This window comes from Monodon monoceros, unplaced genomic scaffold (assembly GCF_005190385.1).
Source record: "Monodon monoceros isolate NGI ecotype Baffin Bay Population unplaced genomic scaffold, NGI_Narwhal_1 Super_Scaffold_18, whole genome shotgun sequence".
Lineage (NCBI taxonomy): Eukaryota > Metazoa > Chordata > Mammalia > Artiodactyla > Monodontidae > Monodon > Monodon monoceros.
The window spans coordinates 137610972-137635428 of record NW_021703774.1 but is presented as its reverse complement, the minus strand read 5'-3'; the positions used below and the strand labels follow the sequence as shown (position 1 = coordinate 137635428).

Sequence of the window (24457 nt, the reverse complement as noted above, 5' to 3'; positions counted from 1 at the left end):
AAAGTTTATTTTCTGAGAGTAAACAGGTAGGTCCTATGTCTCAACTTCTCTTGAACTTCATTTATATTTGTCTATAAAATAAAGTATTAGATTATAAGATCTCTAGGATTTCTGGCAGCTTTAAAAATCTTATTTTTTTTTTTAAATCTAAGAAGTTCTTTGACTTCTACCTTTTCCATTTTACACACAGGGTAACTGAGGCCAAGGGAGGTTAAATGCCTTACCCAAGTTTACTAGCTGGTTCCTGACAACACATAGACTAGAGGTTCTTCAGTTCTTGAGCTGTTGTTCCAAGTGACTTATCTTTCATACCATGCTTGGTGTTTTCATATGTGGCTGAGTGGTTTTATCTGCTTGCTTTGTAATGATCATCCCTTTGATATATTTTGAGTAGTGCAGGGTCTGGAACATGTAAATGTCTTTGTTGCTTACAAAGTAGTTTGACCTGTGTTTCCTCCTTTTTGCTCCCTAGTAACCCACTGAGGTAGGGAGATGAGAAATGAGAAATTACATAATGAGTAAACAGTCTCAGAGAGGCCGGGTGACTTGTGACTTGCCTAATGCTGGTTGCTGGCAGAGCCAGGGCCAGAAGTCTCCTGAGTCCCACTCCAGAGCTCCTTCCATCATTTCATGCTGCCATTCTCACTAGTGCATCGGGCGTAGGGCTTCAGAGTGGCCCCTTTGCAGTATTCTTAGTATAAGCCACTGCTTGAGCAGTAAGCTAGGGCGTGGTATATAGAAGCATTGTGTATTTACGTATCTGTATCTTTTACGTTTTGCTTTTATATCATTTAATTTTTATAATAACCAGAGAGAATAGGTGCTTCCCATTTTACAGAGGCAAACCGGGCATTAAGAAGCTAAAGGACTTGCTCATGACCCTCCTCTATGTGACTAGGACTCAAGTCTCAGTTCCAAATCTGCTATGCTTCTGCTTGCGCCCAGTGCAGTGCTCAGTTCAAGGACACTGACACAGCTCTGGCCTCAGCAGTGGCAGAGCCATATGGTGGGGAAAACTGTCTGTGATAAGAGGCAGATTCTGGTCTAGGCCCTGAGCAAGTCACCTCCCTTCTATGAGTAATTAGTAATATGAAGGTGTTGGGTGACATGATCTATAAGGTCCGTTCTCTTAGAAAGTTGTCCATATATTAGAGATTCCTTTTACAAGTTTACAGTGCAAAATGTAAGCCATTCCCGGTTCTGCGTAGAACATACCATTATGACCATGGCCATGGCTTTCAGGTAGATAGGCAGATAGCAGCTACCATTTTGTGGATGCAGAGACTGTGGGAGGCAGAGGCTGTCTCTTAGATGTAAGATGTCAATGCCCTACTTTTCTTGGCCCAAGGACCTCGTGGTGTCCGAGGTCTTCCTGCACATCTTAGGGAATCAGGTTGCTCATACACGTGAGTTGGTGTACTCATTTCTTCCTACATCTCCTAGGCACAAGTTTAAAAGTCTCTTTTGTTTGGGGACCAGGTGTTCTTCCTAGAAAATGATGACCAGCACAGTTGCCTGAGTGATCCCGCAGATCACAGCCGACTGACCGAGCATGTTGCCAAGGCTTTTTGTCTTGCTCTGTGTCCCCACCTGAAGCTTCTGAAGGAAGATGGAATGACTAAACTGGGACTACGTGTGACACTTGACTCAGATCAGGTAAAGAGTCTCAGCCTTTGGAGCGGGCCTTGGGCAGTGTCTGTTTTCTGACATGTGAGTTTTCCTGCTGCAACCCAGAGAGTATAAGTCTCTGGACCTTGGGCCTGACCAGATATAGTATTTAGTCTTCCCTCTGTTGGTAATACAGCTGGATGTGCTGCTTGGTCAGACTCTCTGAACCATTGGAACTCTCTGGCTTCCTCCCCTGAATTCTTGCAAGGACTTTTCTTTTTAGTGTGGGCTAAGAAGTGTGTGTGAGGACCGGCCACCTCCGGTGTGAATGACATCAGGGCCAGCCTTTGACTCCCCAGCCCCGCCCTTTGGGAATCATTCTGCCTCCTTTAGAGAGCAGGTCCTAAGCTGTCCCATATCCTGTCATTTTCTTAAACTACAGAAGACTTCTGCCGACTGGCCTCTGCAGCTCCCACCCCTTACTGGCAACATTTCCAAGCTAGTTAGTGGCTAGGACTTGAACTATTTCCCCATTGGGTTTCCTGTCAGTTCAGGTCTCCTGTGGCCGGGCTTCCCTCCCTGTCTTACTTATTAACCTTTTTGTATGCTGTTTGTAGTCACAATCCAGTCTTAGTGCACCCTGCCCCCACTTCCTTTCCCAGTGTCTCTCTCCTGTGGCCTAGCACTCTAATCTCCCTACATTTCTTTTGGATTTTAGATCCATGTGACATGTCCCAGTGTTCCTGCTTTGATGCAGAGTTATGTCATTATCAGGGAAAATGTGAAAGGTTATGTGTTTGGCTGCATTTCCTGACTAGTCATCAGTCAACAGATATAGTTATTTTCTACTAAAGGTCTTGCCCAGCGCTGTCCTAAGCATGTCAAGGTAATACAAATGAGGGATTACGGTTCTCTCTCAAATGGTACTGAAAATCCGGCTGGAGAATTACCGCACATAGAACAATTTAAGAACAAGCATTTTTCTGCTAAATGTGTAGGGCTGTCGAGGGCAGGGGCCCCGTTTACATTCATCCTTGAATTCCTGTGTTTGTAGGTGTTCAGAAGATGGTGTGTGGAAGAATGGATGGAAGAACAAGTGTTCAGTTCCTGTTGTGTTAGGGAGTTTACCCAGTATATTTCTCGTTTTTTTTAATTTTCACAACCAAAGGTTTACGTATTACTGCTGACATTCCATACCTCTCTGTGCCCCATCCCCCCTTCCTGGGAAACTAAGACGCTCACAGATTAAATGTCTGGCCCAAGGTCTCACAGCTATCATGTGGTAGAGGCAGGATGAATGATAGGATGGTAAGTGACAATTCAGGGAAGAGAAGGAGAAGTTTGTGTCTACTGCCAGTTCTAGCCCCTGGTCAAGAAGGACATCTCCTTTCCTGCTCAGCCTCCTTGGCCCTCAGCCCTCGGGAGAGATCTTCTCTGTCCAGTAACCTCTCATCCCCTTCTTTCTGCGGTGTAGGTTGGCTATCAAGCAGGGAGCAATGGCCAGCCCCTTCCCTCGCAGTACATGAACGATCTGGACAGCGCTTTGGTGCCGGTGATCCATGGAGGGGCCTGCCAGCTCAGTGAGGGCCCCATCGTCATGGAACTCATCTTTTATATTCTGGAAAACATCGCATAGACAGAGAGGACTTCATTTTTTTCTGTTCAGACCTGTTGCAACAGCAGTCATACCCAAATCATTTGCACTTTAGAACTGGAAAATTAAGATTTTGTTAACACTATTAATGGGGGAGGGGGTGGGGTGGGGGTTTGGGGGACGGGGTGGGAAAGGGGGGGTGGGGGGACAGATGTTCCATAATTCTAAGTCTTCTATGCATTGTCCACCGAGAAGATCTGGGCAGCTTCTGTTACTGCACCACAGTTACGCTATCCTTGCAGCTAATCCCCTTCTGTTACTGTTTAGACAAGAGTTCTGCTCCTCTGTTTTAAGACTTACTTTTGGTCTTGTGCTCAGAAATGTTCAGATGGGTACAGCCATCACCAAGGGTGGGGTGGGAGGGCAGAGGGGAAATAAAAAATGAAGCATCAGTCTTGAACTCTTTGTATAGGATGGATATAAAAAGGACAGTTTCACGCTGACCTTGTCCCAGTTACATCACAGCAACTTCAAGCAGGAGTCACACTTAGATTTTTTGTTTTTACTAGATTATTTATTGAAGTGAATCAAAGACCCAAAGGATTATCTCTCTTCTATTCAAGGAAGGGTGACTCTGTAAATGAGGTCACCTGGATAGTAGAGCCAATTACAGGATCTCTCAAGATCTGCCAGAGTGGATGAGACACTGAATCGGGCCTTTCTGTGAAAGCTGACAGAATATACCCAAGACATTTTTAGTTATAATATACACTAGAGGTATTTTATTTTATGCCATGCCATGCCCTGCCACTTGCAGGATCTTAGTTCCCTGACCAGGGAATCGAACCTGGGCCCTGGCAGTGAAAGTGCAGAGTCCTAACCACTGGACCACCAGGGAATTCCCTACACTATAGGTATTTAAAAAAATATTTTATTGAGAAGTAATTTAAACTTCCAGGAAAGTGGCAAGTTAAAAAGTCCACCACCACCACCACCACCTACGTATGCTTTACCCAGATTCAGCTATTGTTCACAGATTAACTCATTTGCTTTATCAGTGTTCCTTTCCTTTTCTCTCTCCATAAAAAACTGAGGCACTTGAGAGTAAGTTGCATACATCATAGCCCTTTATCCCTAAATACCTGATTTGTTTCCTAAAAATTAGCACATTTTCTTCCATAACCATAGGACAGTTCTCAACTTCGGTGTGATACTTTAACCTAGCATCTGTCCAATAATGTCCTTCCCAGCATCTTTCCCCTCCAGTGAAGCTTCCAGCATGATAAGACAGACATGGTAAGTTGCTGTCATGACTCACCTTTATCTTTTATGTCATTAGTATTTTTGGTGAATAAGGTTCCCCCAACTCATTTCTTAATAGAAAATGCCTCATTTTGCATTCAGTTGGTATTTCCTCATAATTAGGTGAATTACGCATTGTTGGCCAGAATCCTCCCTAAGTGATGTTGTGTCCTTCTTAGGACACAACAGGGGTCACTTAAGTGACCCACATCAGGGGTCACTTAATGTCCTTCTGCCCCTCACTGATGGTAAATTTTCATCACCTGGTCAAGGTGTGGTCCAGTTTGTCCACTGTATATTTTCCCCTTTGGAACAAATAACCAATATGTGTAGAGATACTTGCAGATCATGCAGATTATCTTGCTCACTGAAATTTCCCCTTACGAGTTAGCATTCTCTGATGTTTCCTGTCTGAATTGATCTCTTGATCTTTTACTATAATGGCTACAAATGATTTCTCAATTCCAGCACTTCCTCTACCTTTATCAGTTGCACTTGATTATCTATAAGCAAAAGCCCTTCTTTCTTATTTATTCATGTAATTAGTTTTCATTATGGACTTGGGATTACTTTTTGAATGGTTCTAATTCATTATTTTGGTGCTCAAATGGTCTCAGCTTTGGCCAGAGAGAACCCCTTCAGGTGAGCTCCCACGTCCTTGTGACATGCTCCTAACATTTTTCTGAACACTTCCTTTTCTGGCCTAACAAGATGCCCCAGGGCCATCTTGGGCTAACCCTGTCCCAGCCTTGGAATCAGCCTGTTTTTTTTTTTTTTTTTTTTTAAGAGGAAGTGGTATTAGAAGCCAAGATTTGATTTACCAAATTATTTACCAAATAATATTATTTGGTTTACCAGATAATATATGTGATGCACTCTGATCATTTTCTCCTTCATTAAGAATTTATTTTGGTCACAGACCAAATAGATTTCACAACCCACAGTTTGAAAAACACTGCTCTAGGGCAACTCACTTCCTTGGCACTGGCATCTTCTAAACACCCAGGCCAAGCGAGAGGTTGGTCCCTCTTCAGTGAAAGCACAACTCCAAGAAGCCCCTGGAAGTTAGTGCGGGCCTCTGAGACAGTGAGAGGCTGCTCCTCAGTGGCTGGAGCTGGGCTTAGCACTTGGCAATTACAGGCTGTGGAACTACGTTTAGGGCAACAGCTGTTTTCTGAGGCCCAAGTGTGTCTAGCTAGGTTAATTCTCTTCCGTGGTGGGGGAAATCAACATTCTACATCTGCCTCTCCACAGCCTTCGCTGATGGTGGCTGCAGAGAGCTGGGATTGTGACCTTTCCCGTAGACTTGGAGCTTCTAAGGCAAGAAAAGAACGGGAGCCCACCGAACACCAGCTTGTAAGGACCGAGCCCTTGGACTGTCACCCCCCAAACCTGACAGGCACAGGATGCACTTGTTAATAACAGAGGTATTAATAACAGGATTAATAATACTAGTAGTAGGTATTTGGGTGTAACATCTAGCTTGGTCTAAATATAAATTGGAGCTTCTGTAGGAGCTGGCTCCCTTGGTCCTGTCCTCCTAGAGAAGTTACCTTTCTTCCTGCCACCTAAATAGATCTTGCAGCTATACATACCTTTTGGGATGAGTGCAAACTTTTAAATTCCCCTACTCTGGCCCTGCACAGTCAGGTCCATTCTCAATTGCATAAAATGTCCTTTATGTTTAGTAAAATCATCTTGTGGAATTGGGCATAAAATAGCCAAAGCTAGTTCACTGTTTTCCCTCGTTTCATTTTTGTTTTTATGCACTGTATGTTGTATAGAACTGAAACATCACATTTCTAAATAAGGCAGATTCTTCTATAATGTAAACTTAGATTGAGATACAGAGATCCTTATAAAGAGGAACAGAAATTGCCATTCTGGTAACATTAAATTTTTAAAAACTAAATTCTTACCAAATGCTCGGCAATGTAGTTTCTCCATTTCTTTTTATCAACTCTTATCTGAGCACCTACCAGACTCTAGGGCTACAGAAATATGCAACTTTGCCCTGTATAAGTTCCCATCTAGTGTCTTCCCTCATGCACAGTGTTTCCTGAATGCTGGTGAGCTCAGAATTTCCAACTGAATTTACTTCTATCATAAATAGTCATCTGGGGAATAATTTATGCATTTAATGCATTTCAGACAACAAGCAAGCAATCTGCTTAACACTGTTTCTAGAGTAAGTTTGTGACGGTGGTTTCTATTTTAATAATAATGCTAAAATAATTTTAATAATGAAAGTAATGGGATTTGGAGGATTGTAATGTAGCCAGAAGGGATAAGGAGCAGAATAGGAATGATAACGCCCATTTTAGAGTTTGGGAAGCTGAGGCCCAGAGAAGGGAAGAATCTGTCTGTGATGGAACTGGACCAGGTGCAAGCTACCTGCCTCTACCTTCTACCAGTCTCAGCTCCACAGTTTCATCTTAAAAGCAGTTGCCTTTACTTTTTTTTTTTTTTTTTTTTGCGGTATGTGGGCCTCTCACCGTTGTGGCCTCTCCCGTTGCAGAGCACAGGCTCCGGACGCGCAGGCTCAGCGGCCGTGGCTCACGGGCCCAGCCGCTCTGCGGCATGTGGGATCTTCCAGGACCGGGTCACGAACCCGTGTCCCCTGCATCGGCAGGCGGACTCTCAACCACTGCGCCACCAGGGAAGCCCTGTAGCCTTTACTTAAGGGGCAAGATCTTTTAAGAGCTGCCCACACATATTTGGAAAACAAGCGCTCAAAACTTGGGAAGCAACAATGCAGGTTTCAGAATAGTGCTATAAGAAAGGAAAATAATAAACTAGTCTGCCCTTTAATTGTGAGCAAGACTTCCTGATTCTGAGATAAATTTCTTCCATATTTTATTCAGTTCACTAATTCAAAAGAAAATGTGCCTTGCACTAAATTGAAAAGAAATTTTAAAATTTAAAAATGATTTGGGTTGTGGCTGGTTCTCAACTGCTCATAAGTCACTAATCTGCGATGCTGAGTTGCTGCATTTGGATAAATCTTAGGAGAAGATGAAGCTGGGCAGGCTTCTCCCACGCCAGTGACCCCTGCATGCCGTGGCTAAAACAAAGGCCTTTTAAGAACCTTAGTCTCTAAGTCCAGTGGGCGGCTTTGTCTTGCCTCTCTCAGCCTGGAAGTTCTGTTTTCCAAAAAGCAAAGGGCAGTTAAGCAGAATGAAATTGAACAGGTTATGATGGGAAATCTCTGAGCCACAGAAAACTTCCTATCAAATTTCTAGCAGAGGAGTGAGTTTAGAAATTCCTAGGGCTGGCAGAAGCTTCAAGCCCTCTTAGCACTGGTGAGTTGGGTGCAAACCCTGCGGGGAAGACTAGGTTGAGTCAGGAACCCTCTTTGCCACCCCTCTTTGCTCTAGGCCACCTTAGGAGGGCTAACAACCCTCCTTTTCATTCTAGATGGCTGCTTGTATGACATATAGTTATGACTGCATTTAAGGGTTAAGGCTCACATCAATGGAATTTTTGGTAGTTCACTCTGATAGGTAAGACTGGCCAGCAAGCTCTCAGAAAAGTTATTTGTTGTCCCTGCTCTGTTACCCACTATAAGCTCTGCTCTTAAGGGCAGGGAAGCATGGTCCGGCTCCATCCCAGAAAAAGACACACACACACAAGCTCAATCCCCGAGCTGTGCATTTGCAATACTATAGTGATCAGTAAGTTGAATGTATCTGCTTTACATAAAGCCTTAAAAAATTATCTTCAGGAATGCTTTGTTGAACTTAATGCTTCAAAAAAAGGGGGGGAAAAGATGTGTTATTAAAGTTTATTTCTAAGAGATGTAGAATATTGCAGTTTTGAACATTAAATCTGTTGCAACTATAAATCCCTCCATTATTTCCATCCATTCAGAAAAACAAAGCCAAAGGAGAATTTCTTGGGAAGAAACGAAGGGATTTCCCTAGGTGATGAGAGGCAAGGCTTCCCCTGCCCTGTCTCTAGAGGAAGCCGTAGCAGCAGTTTCTGTCAATTAACAAATGTTACTGCCACTCTGGCTTTAAAAAGTGACTGACAGGGAGCAGCAGGGCTTTTGTTTAGGACTTTGATGGTTACTTTGTGAGGAGAGTGTAAATCCCCTACAATGAGTTAATTAGACCTAGTTTCTTAAATAAAATCAGCTACATAACATATATACACATATATTTTTTCTTTCCTAGTTAACATTCTTTCAGTCTTAGGTACATGGACCAAACCTAACACAGCCCTACCCTTACTTCCCACCACACAGTCCTGAACAAACTTCCACTGAGAGCTCTGAGAAGCAGGGAGGCTAGTGCAGCAGCTGTCAGGAACCAAGGCACAGGCACAGGCAGGGCAAACTGAGGGGGTAAACTGAGTTGTGTGGGATAGGCTGCCACTGGCCACCTGGAGTCACAGAACCCTGCCCCCACCCTAAGCAGGGGGTGTGGTGGGGTGTCCAGATCACACTCGAGTTTTCCCATCCCTTACAGTTCTATCTTTTAAAGGCACATCTAGAAATGGTGCAACTGGGGGCTGGGGCAAGCTGCAAGCAGTTGCTACCCAGGGGTTAAGGGGTTACAAGACTCCATGGCAGAGCAGTGAGGCTGTCCTTGCCCTCCCCCAGATGGAGGGGTAGGAGCAATCTTGGAATCCAGCCTGTTCGGGTGGAGGCCTGGGGAGGGGCCAGCAACAGGAAAGACTAGGGCCGTGGTCAATATGCAAGTACTTAACAGGTCTTTGGTGCTTGTGCAGCAGCATCTCCTTTATGTACAATGACCTCTATAGCCAGCAAAGCGGGGCGGGGGTGGGGGAAGATGGAGAGGAATTGCTGGCCTGACTCCACTCCCTACATTGACCCTCTGTTGCACAAGGGCACAAAGCTCAGGAAGTCTAAACTGCAGTGGATGTACAAGTAGATTTTAGAAAGGGTTTCCTGAAGACAGACCTGGGAAAGTTAACTTCCTTCCCCAGTTCTGCTGAAGATCATGAGACACTGAGCCTGAGCGCTACCCAACCAACAGTTTTGCCTCTTGGTCTTCCTCACAGATGAGAAATTCCTAGGCTTTCTCCTTAGATATGAGTTGAGTACTGGAAGGGTCCCTGGAGGGCCCAGGCAGTGAGCAGGGGACAGAGGTTCTAAGGGCCCAGAGAGCTGCCCACCTCACAGGCCCCTGGGCTCCAGGACCAGCCAGTTCTCGGTGACCATCTGCACATCCTGGCCACTCAGAGGCTCCCGCAGCCTCACCTTCACCTCCAGCTTGCCCCCAGTGGGCTTCCTTCCGTCCAGGACCTGTGAGGACCACGGAGAGGGAGATGGTAACTGAGGGGAAAGGGGTGGGGAGCAGGGAGCTCCCTGTGCTCACAGGTGAGGAGAGGAGCTAAAAGCATCCTGCATCTCAACACCAGAGTCTCCATCTCAGGACAACCCCACCCTCCTGCTGTTTGATGGTGGTGGTTTTAGGTAAGTCTTATTTAAAAAGTCATATGTAAATCCAAATAAGCACCAATGCTCTGAAGTGGAAGTGAGAAACCTAGAGCTCTGCTTACTCAATTTTCCCCACAGTCCCCTTGGCAACTCCTGGAAGAAATGCTCTGGCTTCAAGGTGCAGCCTGAAAAATCACTGAGCCCAAAACTTCAGTTCACAGATGGCCCAGAGAGAAATGAATGATACCGTCACACAGCCACTGTGCAGCAAGGTCAGGACGTGCTTGTCTTTCCAGCCGCCACGCTACTTCCCTCCTATGCAGGAGACGGGGCGGCTGGAGTTCAAAGCAGTGCTACAGAATTGTGAAGTCTAACCAACCTCACTGGGGCTGATACAGGCCCCACTTAAGAACTCCCCCTAACAGGCAGAGGCAACGTAGTGGGAAAAGCCACAGCCTACCAAGGCATCAGCCAGGGTCTGGGCCTAGTTGTGCCAGAGAGGCTCTGTACGAGCTTGTGGAACACCCTTCTCCTCTGGGAACCTTAGTTGCCTCATCATCAGGGGCAAGTTCTGGGAGTCCCTGTGAAATTCAGTGAGTTCAGGGAAGCTTAAGGGGCTGTCTGGGGCTGATTCCTAAACACGGACTAGCTGTGTTCTGGTGGGTCCCTCAGGAAATACATTATCAACTTTATGTCCAGAGCTTGTTCTGCTTCATCACGTTGCCAGACAACTGCCTCAACCATAACCTGCCCCCAGACACCTAGGAATTTGTGTGTGCCAAGTTGACAGCTGTGATCAGGCCCCTCAAAAGCCCCCTAATCCACCATCCCTGGGAGCCTGAGTGGTGCAGAGCGTCTTGGAAGGATTGTTGCTACTTCCTCTCTGGGTGACGCTATGAAATTTTCTCAGACCCTCTGAATCTCTTCATTTGTGAAATGGGCATAGCACATACTCTATAGCACACTTATGGATATTTTTAAATTAATGGGCACAAAAAACCCACAACAGGGACTGATGTTCAGTGAACATTGGCTCTTTTCTTGCCAAGTCCTCCGATTTGCCCACCCTACCTCCACAATCTCTCTGATCTCACACTCATTCTCCAGACGCTCCAGTTTCAGGTGGGCTGTGCCGACCAGCTTGTCACTTCTGAAGAAGGATCTGGAAAGCCAAGAGTCAGCAGAGGATTGGACTGGGCAGGGAAGGCAGAAATGAGCTGGCTAAACCCAGCACAAGAAAACTGAATAGTAGCAGGGGCAGCAGCAGCAACAGAAACCAATCCTTCCCCCCAGCCCACCTTGGCAGTGTGACTGACCAGAGCCCTCACCCTTTGTGGAAGATTTCAAACTTGATTCCTTTGCTTTGAATCACCCTCCTGAAGCCCCGGTGGTTTCGGTTGATGTTTAGTTTGAAGAGCTGATCAAATTCTGCAAGAGTGGGGAGAGGACAGAGGAACTTGGCTCTCAGGGATTTCCTGACGAAGTGGAAACTGGCCCAGGGCTGGCCTCCCCTCTCAATCTTTCTGCCTGCAATTCGGAGTCACTGCCACCAGAGGGAGGTAGAGAGAGCATCGAGGTCCTGGCCTTGAAGTCCACTTGGACAGTTCTTGTTAGACACAGATCAAACCAAAATGGGAAAGGCTTGGAATTTGGAGTCAGGATTCCTGGATTCAAGTCCTGTTTCCACCATCTCCTTGCTGTGAGGCCCTAGGCAAGTCCCTCTACCTCTCTGAGCTTCAGTTTCCCCAATTACTTTAGAGAAGTAGTAGTAATACCTGCCTGTATCTCCTAAGCTGAGAAGACCAAGTAAGATAATAGATCTGAAAGCACTCTGGAAACACAGGTGCTGCACAGATATATCAGAGGGAGGAGAAAGCAGCCCTCACGTGGGTCCTCACCTGGAGAGTTTGTGTTTTTCACCACAGCTGTTTTGTTTTTTTGAGCCTGGTCCTAAAGCAGTGAGAAGAGAGGAGTCAGGACAGCTTGAAAAAACAGAGATACAGGGCCAGGAACTCTGGGCTACATCAATGCTGAGGGAAGGGACCCATAGAGGGAATGTGCCCAAGGGTCTTCAAACCCCTCCCTATAGCCAGACTCCAGGGACGGGGAGAAATAGAGCACAGGGCCCTGGAAGGGAAGATGGGGTTCACAGGATCCTATTGCTACCTGAATCTCACCGAATTAGGATAGTGGAACTCAAACCGCACAAAAGCATCCAAGTCATCAGGGGTCACCCCTATGAAGGAGAAGCAGGAGTCAGGGTCAGAGGGAGTAGCCAGGAGTCCAGCACTTGATGCAGAGGGAGAGCCAGTGCCTCCCTAAGCAGCCAGGAGTGGAGAGTCTAGACAAGTGCCTCTTAGAGTAGGGGTGGCCCTAGGGCTACCTGGAGGGGCTGGGAGGTTCATTCCCCGGACAACAATCAGATGCATTTCTGTGCTGTTCAGTTCTGCGAAGATCCTAGAGCCAGGAAGCAAGGAGAAAGAGCCCAAAGTGAAGGAGAGCAGTAGGAAAAGGTCCCCTCTTCCAGTGGCTGCCTACCCAGCAGCGTGGTGGCCAAGAGGAGAGTGGGCCCAGGGAAGCAAAGCTTGTCTGAGTAGAAGCAGCAGAGCTGGCGTGCAGACCTCGGTCTGTGACACCTAGTCCAGGGCTCTTTCCCCAGCCACCACACAGCTCTGAGCCCCTCCTCACAGACAGGCACCATGTCCTACCGCTCCCCAGCCCCAGGGCCTCCTTCAGGGTCAAGCCTGGGAAGCTTCACTCAAGGGGCCTAAGTCTCCACCCCTGGCTCCCAGCTTCTTGCCCAGTCCCTGCCTGGAGCCACGGTCTCCCTTAGGCTTTGGCACCTCACAGTTTGGAATGTCTTCAGCTCAAAGTGGTGGCTGGGAGGGTCAAGGCCCTGGGCCTGGGCCAGCTGCAGGATCTCAAGCTGCTTCTTGCGGTCTTGAGCAAGATTCTCAAACCTGACAGGGACAGGTGTGCACATCAGCATGGCAGGGCTCATTTTCTGCTCCCCACCCCACAAGCTCCAGCCCCAGCCCCGCACTTACCGGGTAGTCTCGGCCACATTGCCCTGGTGCATAAACTGCTTGGAGAACAGCACACACTTCTGAAAATGGGGGCTCAGAGTGAATCCAGAGTCCAGAGCAGGACCCGTCTAGGTTGGCCTTCGAGGCCTGACTTCTGAAAGGTCCAACCTTCTGAAGCCTCACCCCTCTCCTCCAACACGTACCTCAAGTTCACTGCTCCCAAGTCCCATTGCACTTCTCTGAGTTTTTGCTGTTTCCTCTCCTGAGGATAGCCATTCCCCTAAATTCCCTTAGCAAACGCCTATTCTTCGTTAAAACCTAACAGAAAGGGACTTCCCTGGTGGCACAGTGGTTAAGAATCCGCCTGCCAATTCAGGGGACACGAGTTCGAGCCCTGGTCCGGGCAGATCCCACATGCCGCGGAGCAACTAAGCCCGTGCGCCACAACTACTGAGCCTGAGCTCTAGAGCCCACGAGCCACAACTACTGAAGCCCGTGCTCCTAGAGCCCCGTGCTCCACAACAAGAGAAGCCACGGCAATGAGAAGCCCGCGCACGGCAATGAAGAGTAGCCCCAGCTTGCCGCAACTAGAGAAAGTCCACGCGCAGCAAAAAAGACCCAAGGCAGCCAAAAATAAACTAATAAATTAAAAAAAAACCTAATAGAAACATCACTTTAAAAGCAGACTTGCAGGCAGCCGTTCAGATAGATACACATACACCCAGTTATACATCTATGTATATCTTACATACACACACACACACACACACACACGCATATCTGTCTCCCCAAACACTTCTTCCTCCCATCTTCAAAGTAATTCCCCCTGCACTCTGTTTGAACTTCATAACCACCCTGCAAGAGGGGCATTAATCATCCATTTTATAGATGAGGAAAATGTGGTTCAGAGAAGGGAAGTGCCTTACTCAAGATCACACAGCCAAGTAAGGAGAAGAGCTAGAATTTGAATCCTATCTTGCCTTTCACCAAGGGGAAGCTGTGGGCACTGAAAGGGGAGGACAGACAAGCAGTTTACTGACCTCGTGTTGCTCCAGAAGCATTTTTTGTAGCTGGGCATACACCTCCTCAGCCTTCTGAGAGAGTCGCAGGTCCTCATGGTGGATCAGGATGAAGTCGCCCTCCTCATCCGTTAATGGTGAAGGCACCTGCCCAGGTCACAAGGCCCCTCAGGGGCCTCAAGAGTTAGATTATTCCTCTACTGAGCCTAACAGACACAGGAATCCAAACGAAATGTTTCTCCAGCCTCTAGTAACCTCCAGTGATGGGAACTCATTGCCTGCCATCCTATCCCAGGCTGCTACAATGCTCTGCTTTCCTCTGGCCTTGCCCGTCCTGGTCAGCTCTCACCACAGGCAGCCCCCCTGGCCTCTCTTGGGGTCCTGGGACAGAGAGATGCATAAGCACAAGGCTTTCTCAGCTGTCACCACATCCTATTCAGGTCCCACCTCCTCCAAGCAGCCACCTTGTTCAGTCTGCATGTCCAGCCGGCCACCCACCTCTCTGCCTGAGAAGTCCTGCTGCTCATTAACCAGGCGACACTCACCTTGGAGAGGTCCACAGGTCGGCCAGCCCGCACCTGGATGATCTGAGCCTCAAGGGATTTGGCCACCCGCAGATGGGCTTTGGCCTGCTCCAGGTCCTGGCCACGCTTGGCCTGCAGGGCTGCCCGCTGGTACTGCAGTTTCCGTGCCTGCAGCAGGGCCACCTGCTCTCGCACTGGAGGGAGGGGACGCTGGTCAGAGCCATGCCTGCCTCTCACTAGAGCCTTCACTCCTCCATCCCTCTTCTCCCCAACTCACCAGCCGGACTCAGTGACTCCTTAGAACTCGAGGCTTTGGGCTCAGGCAGGGGCCGGGATGAAGGGACCAGAGGCTGTGCTGGCTTCTTGGCCACTGGGGCCTGGGCTGGGGGCTCATCCTGCAGGTGCCCAGGAGGCTGTCACAGGAGGCTCTTCCCCACCCCGGCCATGGCAGTTTCCAGACTCGGGCTCTCTTCCTAACACTGTACTACTTACTCACTGTGTGACCTGAAAGGAATGGCTTTCCCTCGTGGGCCCTAGAGAGTCTCAGAGCTAGAAGAAGCCTCAAAAGCTCTCTGAGCTAACCTCCCAACATGAGACAGCAGGGTAATGGGGATCAAACCTGGGCTCTGGAGTCAGAAACACCTTGGTCTGAATCCAGCTCTGCTAATTCCTAGCTGGGTGCCCTTGCTCAAGTTTTTTCTTTGTAAAGTAGAAGAAAGAATATCTACCTCGCTGGGCTTGTTAGTATGGACACCAGTGTTTGGGTTCACCCCTCACCTGCTGTTTCCCCCCATCAACCCCTGGAGCCTCGGGCACTCAGCCAAACCTTGTCCTCGTCCTCGTCTTCCTCTGCGGGGGCTGTATCCTCTGAGGAGGCCAGTTTCTGGGCAGCTGCTAAAGTAGCTGCCACCACATCCTCCTCAGTACCCATAGTGGGCTCCCAGCCAGGTATAGGGGGGAATCCTGTAGAAGAGAGACAACTGGGAGAGGGTTCGGGTAGCCTTGGGGAGGCACCAGATTGCTGCCGGTCCTGTGTGGGTCCTCCTGGGCATGGCTGGGATGGGTGGCTCCCCCAGAGCGGAGGCAGATCTGTGAGAAATCATTTCCTCTTCCCCCCATCCTGCTCAGGGACCTCATAAGCCCCCAGGCCAAGCCCCACTCACCTGGAGGAACAGGCAACTCAGCAAAGTCAACTTTCCGTCCTGCTCGGTGGGCTCGAATGGCATCTTGATATTGCTGCAAGGGAAGGAAGGGAGGGATTGATGGTGGGCAGCAGTCTGCAGGCTCCACTCAGGGAGAGACAGGAAGAGGACAAAGACAGCAGCCCCAGGAGGAAAAAGAGCCCCTGAGGCAGCAAGAGCTCCAGAGACAGACAGACAGATGAAGACTCAAAGACCAGGGAGCAGACAGACAGCAGCCAGCCAAGGAGGGAGGCTACAGGCCCACCTTGGCAATACGCTCGTGCATCCGGGCCTTGCGCTCATCCCCACTGCCCCGAGCCTGGGTGCCTGCCTCACGGTACTTGTTCAGCCTCTGCTGCAGGGCGTCTAGCACTGTCTGTGGCTCAGTAGGGGCCACTTGAAAGGAGAAAGGAGATGGCCTCAGCTCTGCCTGCCTCCCCCCAGGCCCCCACTCCACAGTCTCATCATCCGGTCCTACCTGGGGTGGCCGGGATGTCAGAGGCCATCACTGGCTGCACTCGCTCTACTGCTGGGTGTACCTCTGCGGGTGCTGTGGAGGCCTTGGAAGCCTGTGGGAGGGGCTTCAGGTCTGGGGGACCCAGAGCAGAGGTGTAGATGTAGGTGTGGGTGGGGTGCCTGGCCAGCCCCAGCCCCAGCCTGAGCAGGCTCCCCCCGCCCATTCCCACACTGACCCTCAGGTGCTGGGGGCATGGCACTCAGGTCCACAGGCTGCCCCTTCTCCAGGGCCTCCAGGACGGCCCCAAATCTCTGCAGCAGGAAGAAAAGCAGATGTGGGCATAAGCCAGGGAATCCCAAGGATCTGGGCTGAAAAACTCCCCCTCTGGCCAGTCTCACTTAAGCCCAGTCGAGCTGTGTGACCTTGAGCAGGTCACCGCCCCATCTGTGAAATGAGGGATTGGACACAGGACCTCTGAACCGATGCCATACCTTCCCAATCCTCATGAGCTCTCGGGCACGATCTAGGTCTCCAGCCCGCTTGGCGTTCAGGGCAGCCACTTTGTACTCTCTCTGTCGGGCCAACAGCAAGGCCCGTGGGTCTGGGTCTGAATCAGGGGGCCCAGAAATACTAGGGCTGCCCAAGTGGCTTGTCTCAGGCTGGGAGGTGTTGTCTATGGAGAAACAAAAAGTCCACAGAGAGGACATGAAGGTCAAAGAAGAAGGTCACCAGTGCCTCCAGGTCTGGTTGGCCTGAGGACCTCTTAGGGAAGGTGTGACTGACAGCAAGGGAACAATGGCAGGATGGGGAGGCAGGCCTTGGGCTCTGACCTTGGGAACCAGGATGGGATCTGACTCTCTCCAGATACCTGGCTCCACGGAGGGGGGAGCTGGGGGTTCTGCTTCAGGGCTCCTGCTGGTTGTTTCCTGAGGGGCCAGGGGCCTCTTGCCCAAGGCCACTGGAGGTGGGATCTCATCCTCACTGATCTTCCTGCCTTTCCTCACAGCAGCCAGCTGGGACTCCAGAGTCTGAGGGAGAGAAGAACCAGAAACCTAGCCAGCCATCATGGCCTGGACCCTGCTCAAAGACAGGCCCAGGATCCTTCCCCTCTGCGAGGCTGGCGGGGAGGCTTCCCCTCCGCTGGCCCAAGCTCCTCCTGTGCCTCACCCTCTGCCCTCACTGCCTTCAGCCCCACTACTAGCCCTGCTTCCCAGCCGAGCCCAACCCACCTTCAGGCCGCGCTCACAGCGCCTGGCTTTGGCTGCTTCACCTGTCTCCTTGGCACTGGCCACCGCCTCCCGGTAGTTGTGGATCCGATCCTCCAGCAGAGCCTGCAGCCCCTGAGGCCCTCCAGCCTGTAGATACTTGAGTTCAGTGCCCCACCACTCCAGGGCCAGCCAGGCCCTTGCTGCTCCCTCCCTGCAAGGAAGCTGCCCCGGAAAACGAAGCTCTTGGATTCAAGGAGAAGGAAGAACCTAAAAGCCTCAAGGTGGGAGGCAAAGACTCACTGGAGAGGCCAGAGGCCATGTCAGAGGCAAACACAGAGGCCCAGACAATCTGTGGAGGCCAGGAAATGGCTGCAGGGGGCGGTCTGGGAGAACAGAGAGGCCTTTGAGGCCGGCAACCACCAAGGAGTTTCTTGGGCTCAGCCTCTGCTTGGGGCAGCTGCTGAAGGAGGGCCCTGGAAAGAGTTACCACAGTATTCCTAGGCAAGCCGTGCTCCGTGTGTGTTATACATGGACATGCAGGCACAAAGGACATGGACAAAGGCACAATGGACCCTCCAGAACCCACCTGAGCCTCTGGGACTGAAGCTGTTAGGAGAGCTGTCTGCACTGGAGGTTCAATGTTCTCCTGTTCCTTCTCAGAGCCCCCTGGGCTGGCTGTCTCATCGCCATCCAAGGGCCCAGCCTCCTCATGTGCACCCAGGACCTCCTGCAGCTCAGTCTGGGGAGACACAAGTCCCAGGAGCTGGGGAGCCTCATGACCATACCCACGACAGGACCCGAGAATCAAGGACACTCTCCCCCAGCAGTATTTCCCAGTATCACTCACTGTGCCTGAAAGTCCCCTCTACCAAAACACTCCTTTAATCTGACCAGGGATAGGCTTGAAATCAGTGAAGCCTCCAAATCTGAAAATCCCCAAGTACAGAGCTCAGACCACACATCAAAGGGGAGAGATCTCACACCTTACAGTCAGGAAAAGGGCCCAAGAAGGGCAAGGCACTCAGTCAACATCAGCGCACACAGAGGGAAGCACCCCAGGCCTCCTCCGCAGGCTTGACCACAGAGCCCTCCAACACCAGCCCGGCAGACGCACCAGCAAGTCTGCATCGTCCTCCAGCCCTTCCTCCTCCTCCTCCTCCACATCCCGCAGGCAGTCTGCCGCCAACTTCTCGATGTGGGCCATAGGCAGTGGGGCTGGGGGAAGAGGGTCACAGCAACTCAGAGAAGATTCCCAAGGAGTAAAGGAGGGACTTCAATCCACTGAGCTGGCAGGCACACCCAGGTAGAAATCCTCCTTCCCCCTGACAGCCAAAGTCCCACCTCTGCTCTTCCTTTATGACCCAGTGCAGAAGCCCCTCAGCAGGGAAACATGTCCAGGCCCTCCAACAGGCAACAACCTGCTCCCTTTTTGGCACTTTTGCTGTGGTAGTTATTCACAGACATATCCATCCATTCCCCCTAACCACACCTTTCACATATATATAAAGATTTTTAACATGCATTTGAGCTTCACAGTAATTCTGCAAGATAGGTAATACTGGGAACTCCTGGCGGTCCAGAGGTTAGGACTCTGCGCTTTCACTGCCGAGGGCCTGGGTTCAATCCCTGGTTGGGGAACTAAGATCCCACAAGCTGTGCAGTGTAGCCAAAAAAAAAAAAAAAAAAAGACAGGTAATACTATCCACATTTTATGTATGAGTAAACTGAGAACTTTATTAATTTTCCTAACATTGCAATCCTGGTAAATGGCTGAGCCAAAATTCAAACCCAGGCTCATCAAACCCAAAGCAGGTTTGGACTGAGAGAGAAGTGATGGCCATCATTCTCCCCAACCAGTGAGCCCCTTCTTGGGTCCTCTCCTTGTCCTCAGTTCAGGAGCACATGGGATGGGAGATGGTTCTCTCTAAGGGTTCCTGGTTTAGACCCTCTGACCCTCCCAGGCTTCAGGTCTCTGTCCTCTTCCAAGCTGGGGAGGGAGATACCACTTATTCATTCATTGGACACAATTTCTATGCACTCATTATGTGCCCAGTTCAGCCTGTGCTGAGCCCCTAGTCTATACCAGGCCCTGGCTAGGGCTAAGGATAGGGACCTGAGTCAGCCTGCGACTCAGACTGCTGACTGTCCACAAGGGAGAGGGCGCAGTCCAGAAAGGAGTGAGCTCCCCATCACACAGCCAAGTGAGCAGGGCAAGATGGCCTCTTGGCGGGAATGCTGCAGAAGGGACATGGATATCAGAAGGACCGGATGATCTGGCCGGCTCCCCACCCCCTGCAGAGCCCACCTGGCCCCAGCATCAAGTGCTCCAAACTCACCCTGCCCCTTGGGTGCTGGCTTCTTGCCTGTGGTCCCTGCTTCCCCAGTGAGGGCCAGCAGCTCAGCCTCCAGGTCCCCATCATCTCCAGTCTCCTCCATCCCCAGCAGCATGTCCTCAGGGCTGAACTCCATAAACAGCCCAAGCTGAGAGGAGACACACAATGAGGCAGAGGGTGGAGCCCAGCCCCAGAGCCAGCCTCCAGGAGCTCAGCGGCTCCTTTGCTGTCTGTGGGGCCTAATGTGCAGAAAGGGAAACTGAGGCCTGCAACGTTACCCCCTGGGATGCTTATCTCCCTGGTGACTCTACAAAGAACCCAGTAAGACCACACTACCATTATGATTACTAGCAACAATAACAGCACTAGCTTCCAGGCAGGGCATGTAGTAGCACTCTAGGTGACCATCTCAGTTACTTCTCATAATCCTGAGATACGTCCTATTTTCTTTTAAATTGTGGTAAAATACATGTAGCGTGAAAACTACCATCTTAACAGTTTTTAAGTGTAGAGTTCAGTGGCGTTAAGTACATCCACATTGGTATGCAGCCATCACCACCATCCGTCCACAGAACGCTTATTATCTTGCAAAACTGAAACTCTGTAAACTCTGTACCCATTAAACAACTCCCCACTGCACCCCCCCACCCCGTAACCACTACTCTACTCTCTGTCTCTATGAATTTGACTACTCTAAGGTAGGTCCTATTTTTATCTCCATTTTCAGATGAAACTGAGACAGCCTTGTAAGTGGCAGAGCTAGAATTTAAAATAAGGTCTTGTGTCTTGAGTCTATGCCCTTTATCCTACCACCTCCCTTACCTGCCTCTTTTAAGACAATAAAAATCGGCTAAGAAGTCTCAGAACTTGCACCCAGAAGAAATAAAGGGAGAAAATTAGAGACCCCATCAGTCCCCGACTTGGGCCACAGCCCAAGTTGTGGGCAAGCAAAGCTGTGGCCCTAAATGAGGAATCCATGAGCGCACTGAGACTCCATCAGAACACCCTAAACTCTGGCGGTTCTTGAACCCTCCAGATCATTCACATGGAGGTGGCCATGGCAGGAGGAAGCCTGGGATGAAACACACGAGAGTTCAGGCCTCATCTCCCACATGTGTGTGGCAGGGGCGGGTCAGAGGGTCTCTAAGGGTTCTGCCAACTCCAGGAGGCATGGCTCAAAGTCTCTAGACGAACAGGGAAACCACACACGTGACCCAGTTTGCCTGAGTTGTCAGAGACCCTCACGCTCAGACTGACCCAGAGGTGAAGGTGAAGGTAAAGGTAAAGGAGGCTGTATATCCGTACCTGCTTGGCAGCTGCCACACCCTGGTCACTGGCCTGAGGGCCCTTCCGAGGTCTTGGCCCTGGCATCTTGGCAGCCTGGACACTCGTCTAATGGGGAGTCGAAGAGGCTCAGACTGGAGCAGCCTACAAGCCCCGCCCCCAATGGGTGTGGTTAGTAAACTCCCAACTCAGAGAAGGAAGGCAATGCTTAACACCCAAGGCTGAAACACCAGCCCTGGAAGTACAGCACTGAAGCAAGCACCATGGAAGATGAAAGGGACGTGGCCACCTGTTAATAGGCTTAAGTGGGGGAGTGTGGACACAATAAAAAGTTACCGAACTGACTGACAAATTTGGATTAAACCCAAGTGGTTGAGTGGTGAGTGGCTTAAGAAGGCAGGTTCAGGGAAGTAACTCTAGGTACAGGGTGGGTATAAGGCTGGGTAGGATTTAGAAAGGCTCTAAAACTGTGCTGTTAAACACAGTAGCCATATGTGGCTGTGTATGTTTAAATTTAATCAAGTTAAAAATCCTGTTCCTCAGCTAGTGGCTACCATCAGCCAGCACAAATAATGAACATTTTCATCACTGCAGAAAGTTCTATTGGACAGTTCTGCTCTAGAGAAATCTGACTCAGCATTCTGATTCACTCAGAGACCTCACAACCATTCATAGGACCTACTGTGCATCAGTGTCCTGGGCATTGGGAGCGCAAGAATGAATCTGACATGGTGTCAGTCCTCAAAGAACATTTACATGGTGGAGAGTCCCTCATCACTGGACAAAACCCACACAGGGCGGCGCCAGGGGCCACGGGTGCCCAGGGGCAGCCCCTTACCCAGCAGAGAGAAAAGGCTTCTTGGAGACGGTGGTGCCCGTGCTGAGTTATGAAGGTTTTGGGGGGAAGGAAGGGGAATAGGATTCCAAACATAGGGAACAACCTGATAATGGTTCTGAGGTGACAACAGCTTGACCTGCACAGGAAAACTAAACTGGGATTAGTGGGGCATAAAGTGTGAGGCAAGAAATGGTACAAGCGAAGCTGAAAATGTGAGCAAGGGGCAAAAGAGAAAAACCTTTAAGCCTAAAGGAGTTTGGGCATGATTCTGAAGGCAATGGACGTGATGCGATTAGGTCGGCGATTCAGAAACATCCCTCTGGCTGCAGAAAGGAAGGAAGTAGGAGGGCGAACCCAGGCTGGAAGCCGTCTCGGCACCGAGCATCTTGCAACGGTCTCGGCGAAAGGGGAGAAGCTGAGACAGCGTGGGGGCGGCATTGGGGATGGAGAGAAGTGGACCGACTCGAGTTAGGGGGTAAAATCAACAGGGCTCGGAGGTTAACTGCATGTGCACTCACGGGAGGGGGCGCTCAGGATGACTCCAGGCGTCAGATTTCAGTGACTTGGGTGAACAGCTGGCGGTCAACTGAGCGGGTGACACGGAGTGAGCGGGTCAGTGAGACGCGCCAAGTCTGCGGCTCCGGGGGCACCGGGCTGGGGGCAGCGGTGCTGTACCAGGCCCGGGCTCAGGCGATAGAAGGGCAGGGAGTGCGCAGGGGAGGGGAAGCCGGGGACCCCACTCCCGAGCTGCAGGACGCGCCGTCCTGCCCTGCCCAGCCGCCTCCATCTCCCCCGCCGTCCCCTCCTCTTCCCTCGCCAGAGGGCGGGATTGCGGCATACCTCGCGGCGGATCCGAAACCGAACCGTGCCTTCTCCCGCCGGGGACCGCCCAGGCCTCCCGCGGCCCCTGGGCCGCCGAGGAAGCCGCGACAGGAAGCGCCCCGGCGGGAGGCGCCTCGCGCTCTAACACGTGACTCCACGACCGGTGCGGCGCGTATTACGCATGCGCAAGGCAAAGCGGGCGTGGCGCTCCAACAGGTGACTCCAAGGGTGGGGTTCTCAGCGCGCAGGCGCCTTCGGGCAGGTAACGCAAAGTTTTCACGGAGGGTCGTTGTACAGTTCAGGGTTGTCCGGCTGCTTGTGCAAACGCAGAGGTTTGACCCCTGTCCTTGCCCATTTATTAATACAATTTACCCGCCAAGCTTCTCCCTCACTCCCACTCTGAGGCTGTTTGGGCGCAAGCTCACTTATCTAGCCTCAAGTCCTCGTCCCGCCCCTCGGCGTGGAGGTGAGGATGGTGCAGCCTCCGCCCTAGAGGAGCGGTTTCTCTGCTCACCATCTTCCGCAGTGCCCTGTGTAACTGGGTCTCTAAGAAAGAGAAATGGGGCTCACCATCTTCTTCTTAATCATTCAGCACTTAAATGTACCTTTTCCAATTAGAAGGCGGGTTGAATACTTAAGATATGAAAGGCAGTGTTCATTGCACCTCTTTATAAAGTCACTTCAGACAGTTCTTACTGTCTTTTAACACCAAGTTCTTACTCCCCTATCCGGTAGGGCAATGCAATGCAATTGGAGGGTAGGGGGAAGGAATCTTCCATCTAAAACCTAGCAAATCACTTCCTCCTGCCTATTTCCTAAACTTTTATCTTCCAGTTTCCTTGGACAACGAGCTTTTCCACCTCCTTATTGCTTTTTGGTGATTTCCTGAAGAAGAGACTGTCTTTACTATTTTAAAATGGAATGTTCAGGGAACTCCCTGGTGGTCCAGAGGTTAGGACTCTGCTCTCACTGCTGAGGCCCCGACTGCAATTCTTGGTCTGGAAACTAAGAGGCTGCAAGCCATAAGGTAGAGCAGCCAAAAAAAAAAAAAGAATGTTGAAAAGAAATAAAATGGAAGTTTCACTCCCATATTTCTTCTCATTAAACTTCAAAATGTTTTATAATGAAACATTTAAGACATATAAAAATGTACAATATTTCACATTTGCTAGAATGCAAACTCCATAAAGGCAGGAGCTTTTGCTTGTTCTTCAACTTCAGTGTCTAGAGCAGTGCATGGTACACAGTAGGCACTAAATAAATAGTTACTATTTATTGTGTGAATTAACAAATACATGGGCACTTACCGCAAGTTTAAGAAAAACCAGTACAATACTCTTGAAGCCACCTCGCCACCTCTCATGTTACAACCCTTTCCCAAAGAGATATTCAGTCTCCTGAATTTGGTGTTTATTATTCCTGAGCATTTCTACTATGTATGTGTACATCCTTAAGCAAACCATAGTATTTTTTTTTGCAAGCTTTGACATTATATCATTGTTATCACTGCAAATATTCTTCAACTCCTTTTTTTACTCGACCTTTTTAGCTTCATCCATTGATACTTATTACTTATTTTTCATTTCTGTATGTTATCTCACAGTATGAAAATAATTCACTTTTCCAATGTCTTGCCATTACAGTGCTATGAATATTCTTGTATATAATTCCTGGTGTTTACATGTGTTTCTCTAGGGTATATTCCTAGGAGTGAAATTGGGGGCTCATAGGATTTTATAGACTAAATATTTCCAAATTATCTCCAATGCAGTTGTTCTAGTTTACACTTACATCAATGGGGCATTTGGTTTCCAATTGTTCCATATCACCATGGAAAGATTTTTTTTTAATAGATGT

At 49.8% G+C, this 24457-nt stretch overlaps 2 protein-coding genes across 14 annotated transcripts in view; one reads left to right on the top strand and one right to left on the bottom strand.

Annotated features, from left to right (window-relative positions):
- Positions 1–3705, top strand: part of ZFYVE9 (zinc finger FYVE-type containing 9) — a 185176-nt gene extending 181471 nt beyond the window's left edge. For all 3 annotated transcript variants that reach the window (XM_029227521.1, XM_029227518.1, XM_029227520.1), the window contains 2 exons: positions 1480–1656; positions 3083–3705. In XM_029227521.1, the coding sequence (XP_029083354.1) occupies positions 1480–1656; positions 3083–3244 (339 nt within the window). In that variant the 3' untranslated portion in view covers positions 3245–3705. The remainder of the gene's footprint in view (positions 1–1479; positions 1657–3082) is intronic.
- CC2D1B (coiled-coil and C2 domain containing 1B) lies at positions 2992–22766 on the bottom strand. Of its 11 annotated transcripts, none has more exons than XM_029227530.1 (25): positions 22619–22766; positions 20962–22364; positions 19660–19804; positions 18438–18538; positions 17910–18062; positions 17345–17470; positions 16984–17143; positions 16607–16788; positions 16351–16426; positions 16137–16247; positions 15924–16054; positions 15641–15713; positions 15304–15440; positions 14755–14872; positions 14499–14671; positions 13975–14100; positions 12956–13014; positions 12752–12868; positions 12292–12365; positions 12086–12144; positions 11807–11858; positions 11237–11336; positions 10980–11070; positions 9644–9773; positions 2992–3226 (listed from the first exon to the last, which is right to left on the bottom strand). In XM_029227530.1, exons 2-24 carry the CDS (start codon positions 21025–21027, stop codon positions 9645–9647), a joined length of 2559 nt encoding a protein of 852 aa, XP_029083363.1. In that variant the 5' UTR covers positions 21028–22364; positions 22619–22766; the 3' UTR covers positions 2992–3226; position 9644. The 11 variants fall into 11 exon arrangements, with proteins under 11 accessions (XP_029083363.1, XP_029083357.1, XP_029083359.1 ...); XM_029227524.1 differs by lacking the exon at positions 2992–3226 and having other exon boundaries at positions 5268–9773; positions 20962–21084; positions 21779–22364; XM_029227526.1 differs by lacking the exon at positions 2992–3226 and having other exon boundaries at positions 5268–9773; positions 20962–21914; positions 22297–22364.
- Positions 22767–24457: the final 1691 nt, after the last annotated feature.

What these genes read in the sequence shown, in the direction of transcription:
- CC2D1B (XM_029227530.1), bottom strand. Translation starts at nt 21,027, where the DNA reads ATGCCAGGGCCAAGACCTCGGAAGGGCCCTCAGGCCAGTGACCAGGGT. An exon ending in TGACATCCCGGCCACCCCAG is followed by an intron (nt 16,055 to 16,136) that starts GTAGGACCGGAT and finishes TCTCCTTTCAAG; the next exon opens with TGGCCCCTACTGAGCCACAG. An exon ending in TGCACGAGCGTATTGCCAAG is followed by an intron (nt 15,714 to 15,923) that starts GTGGGCCTGTAG and finishes CTTCCCTTGCAG; the next exon opens with CAATATCAAGATGCCATTCG.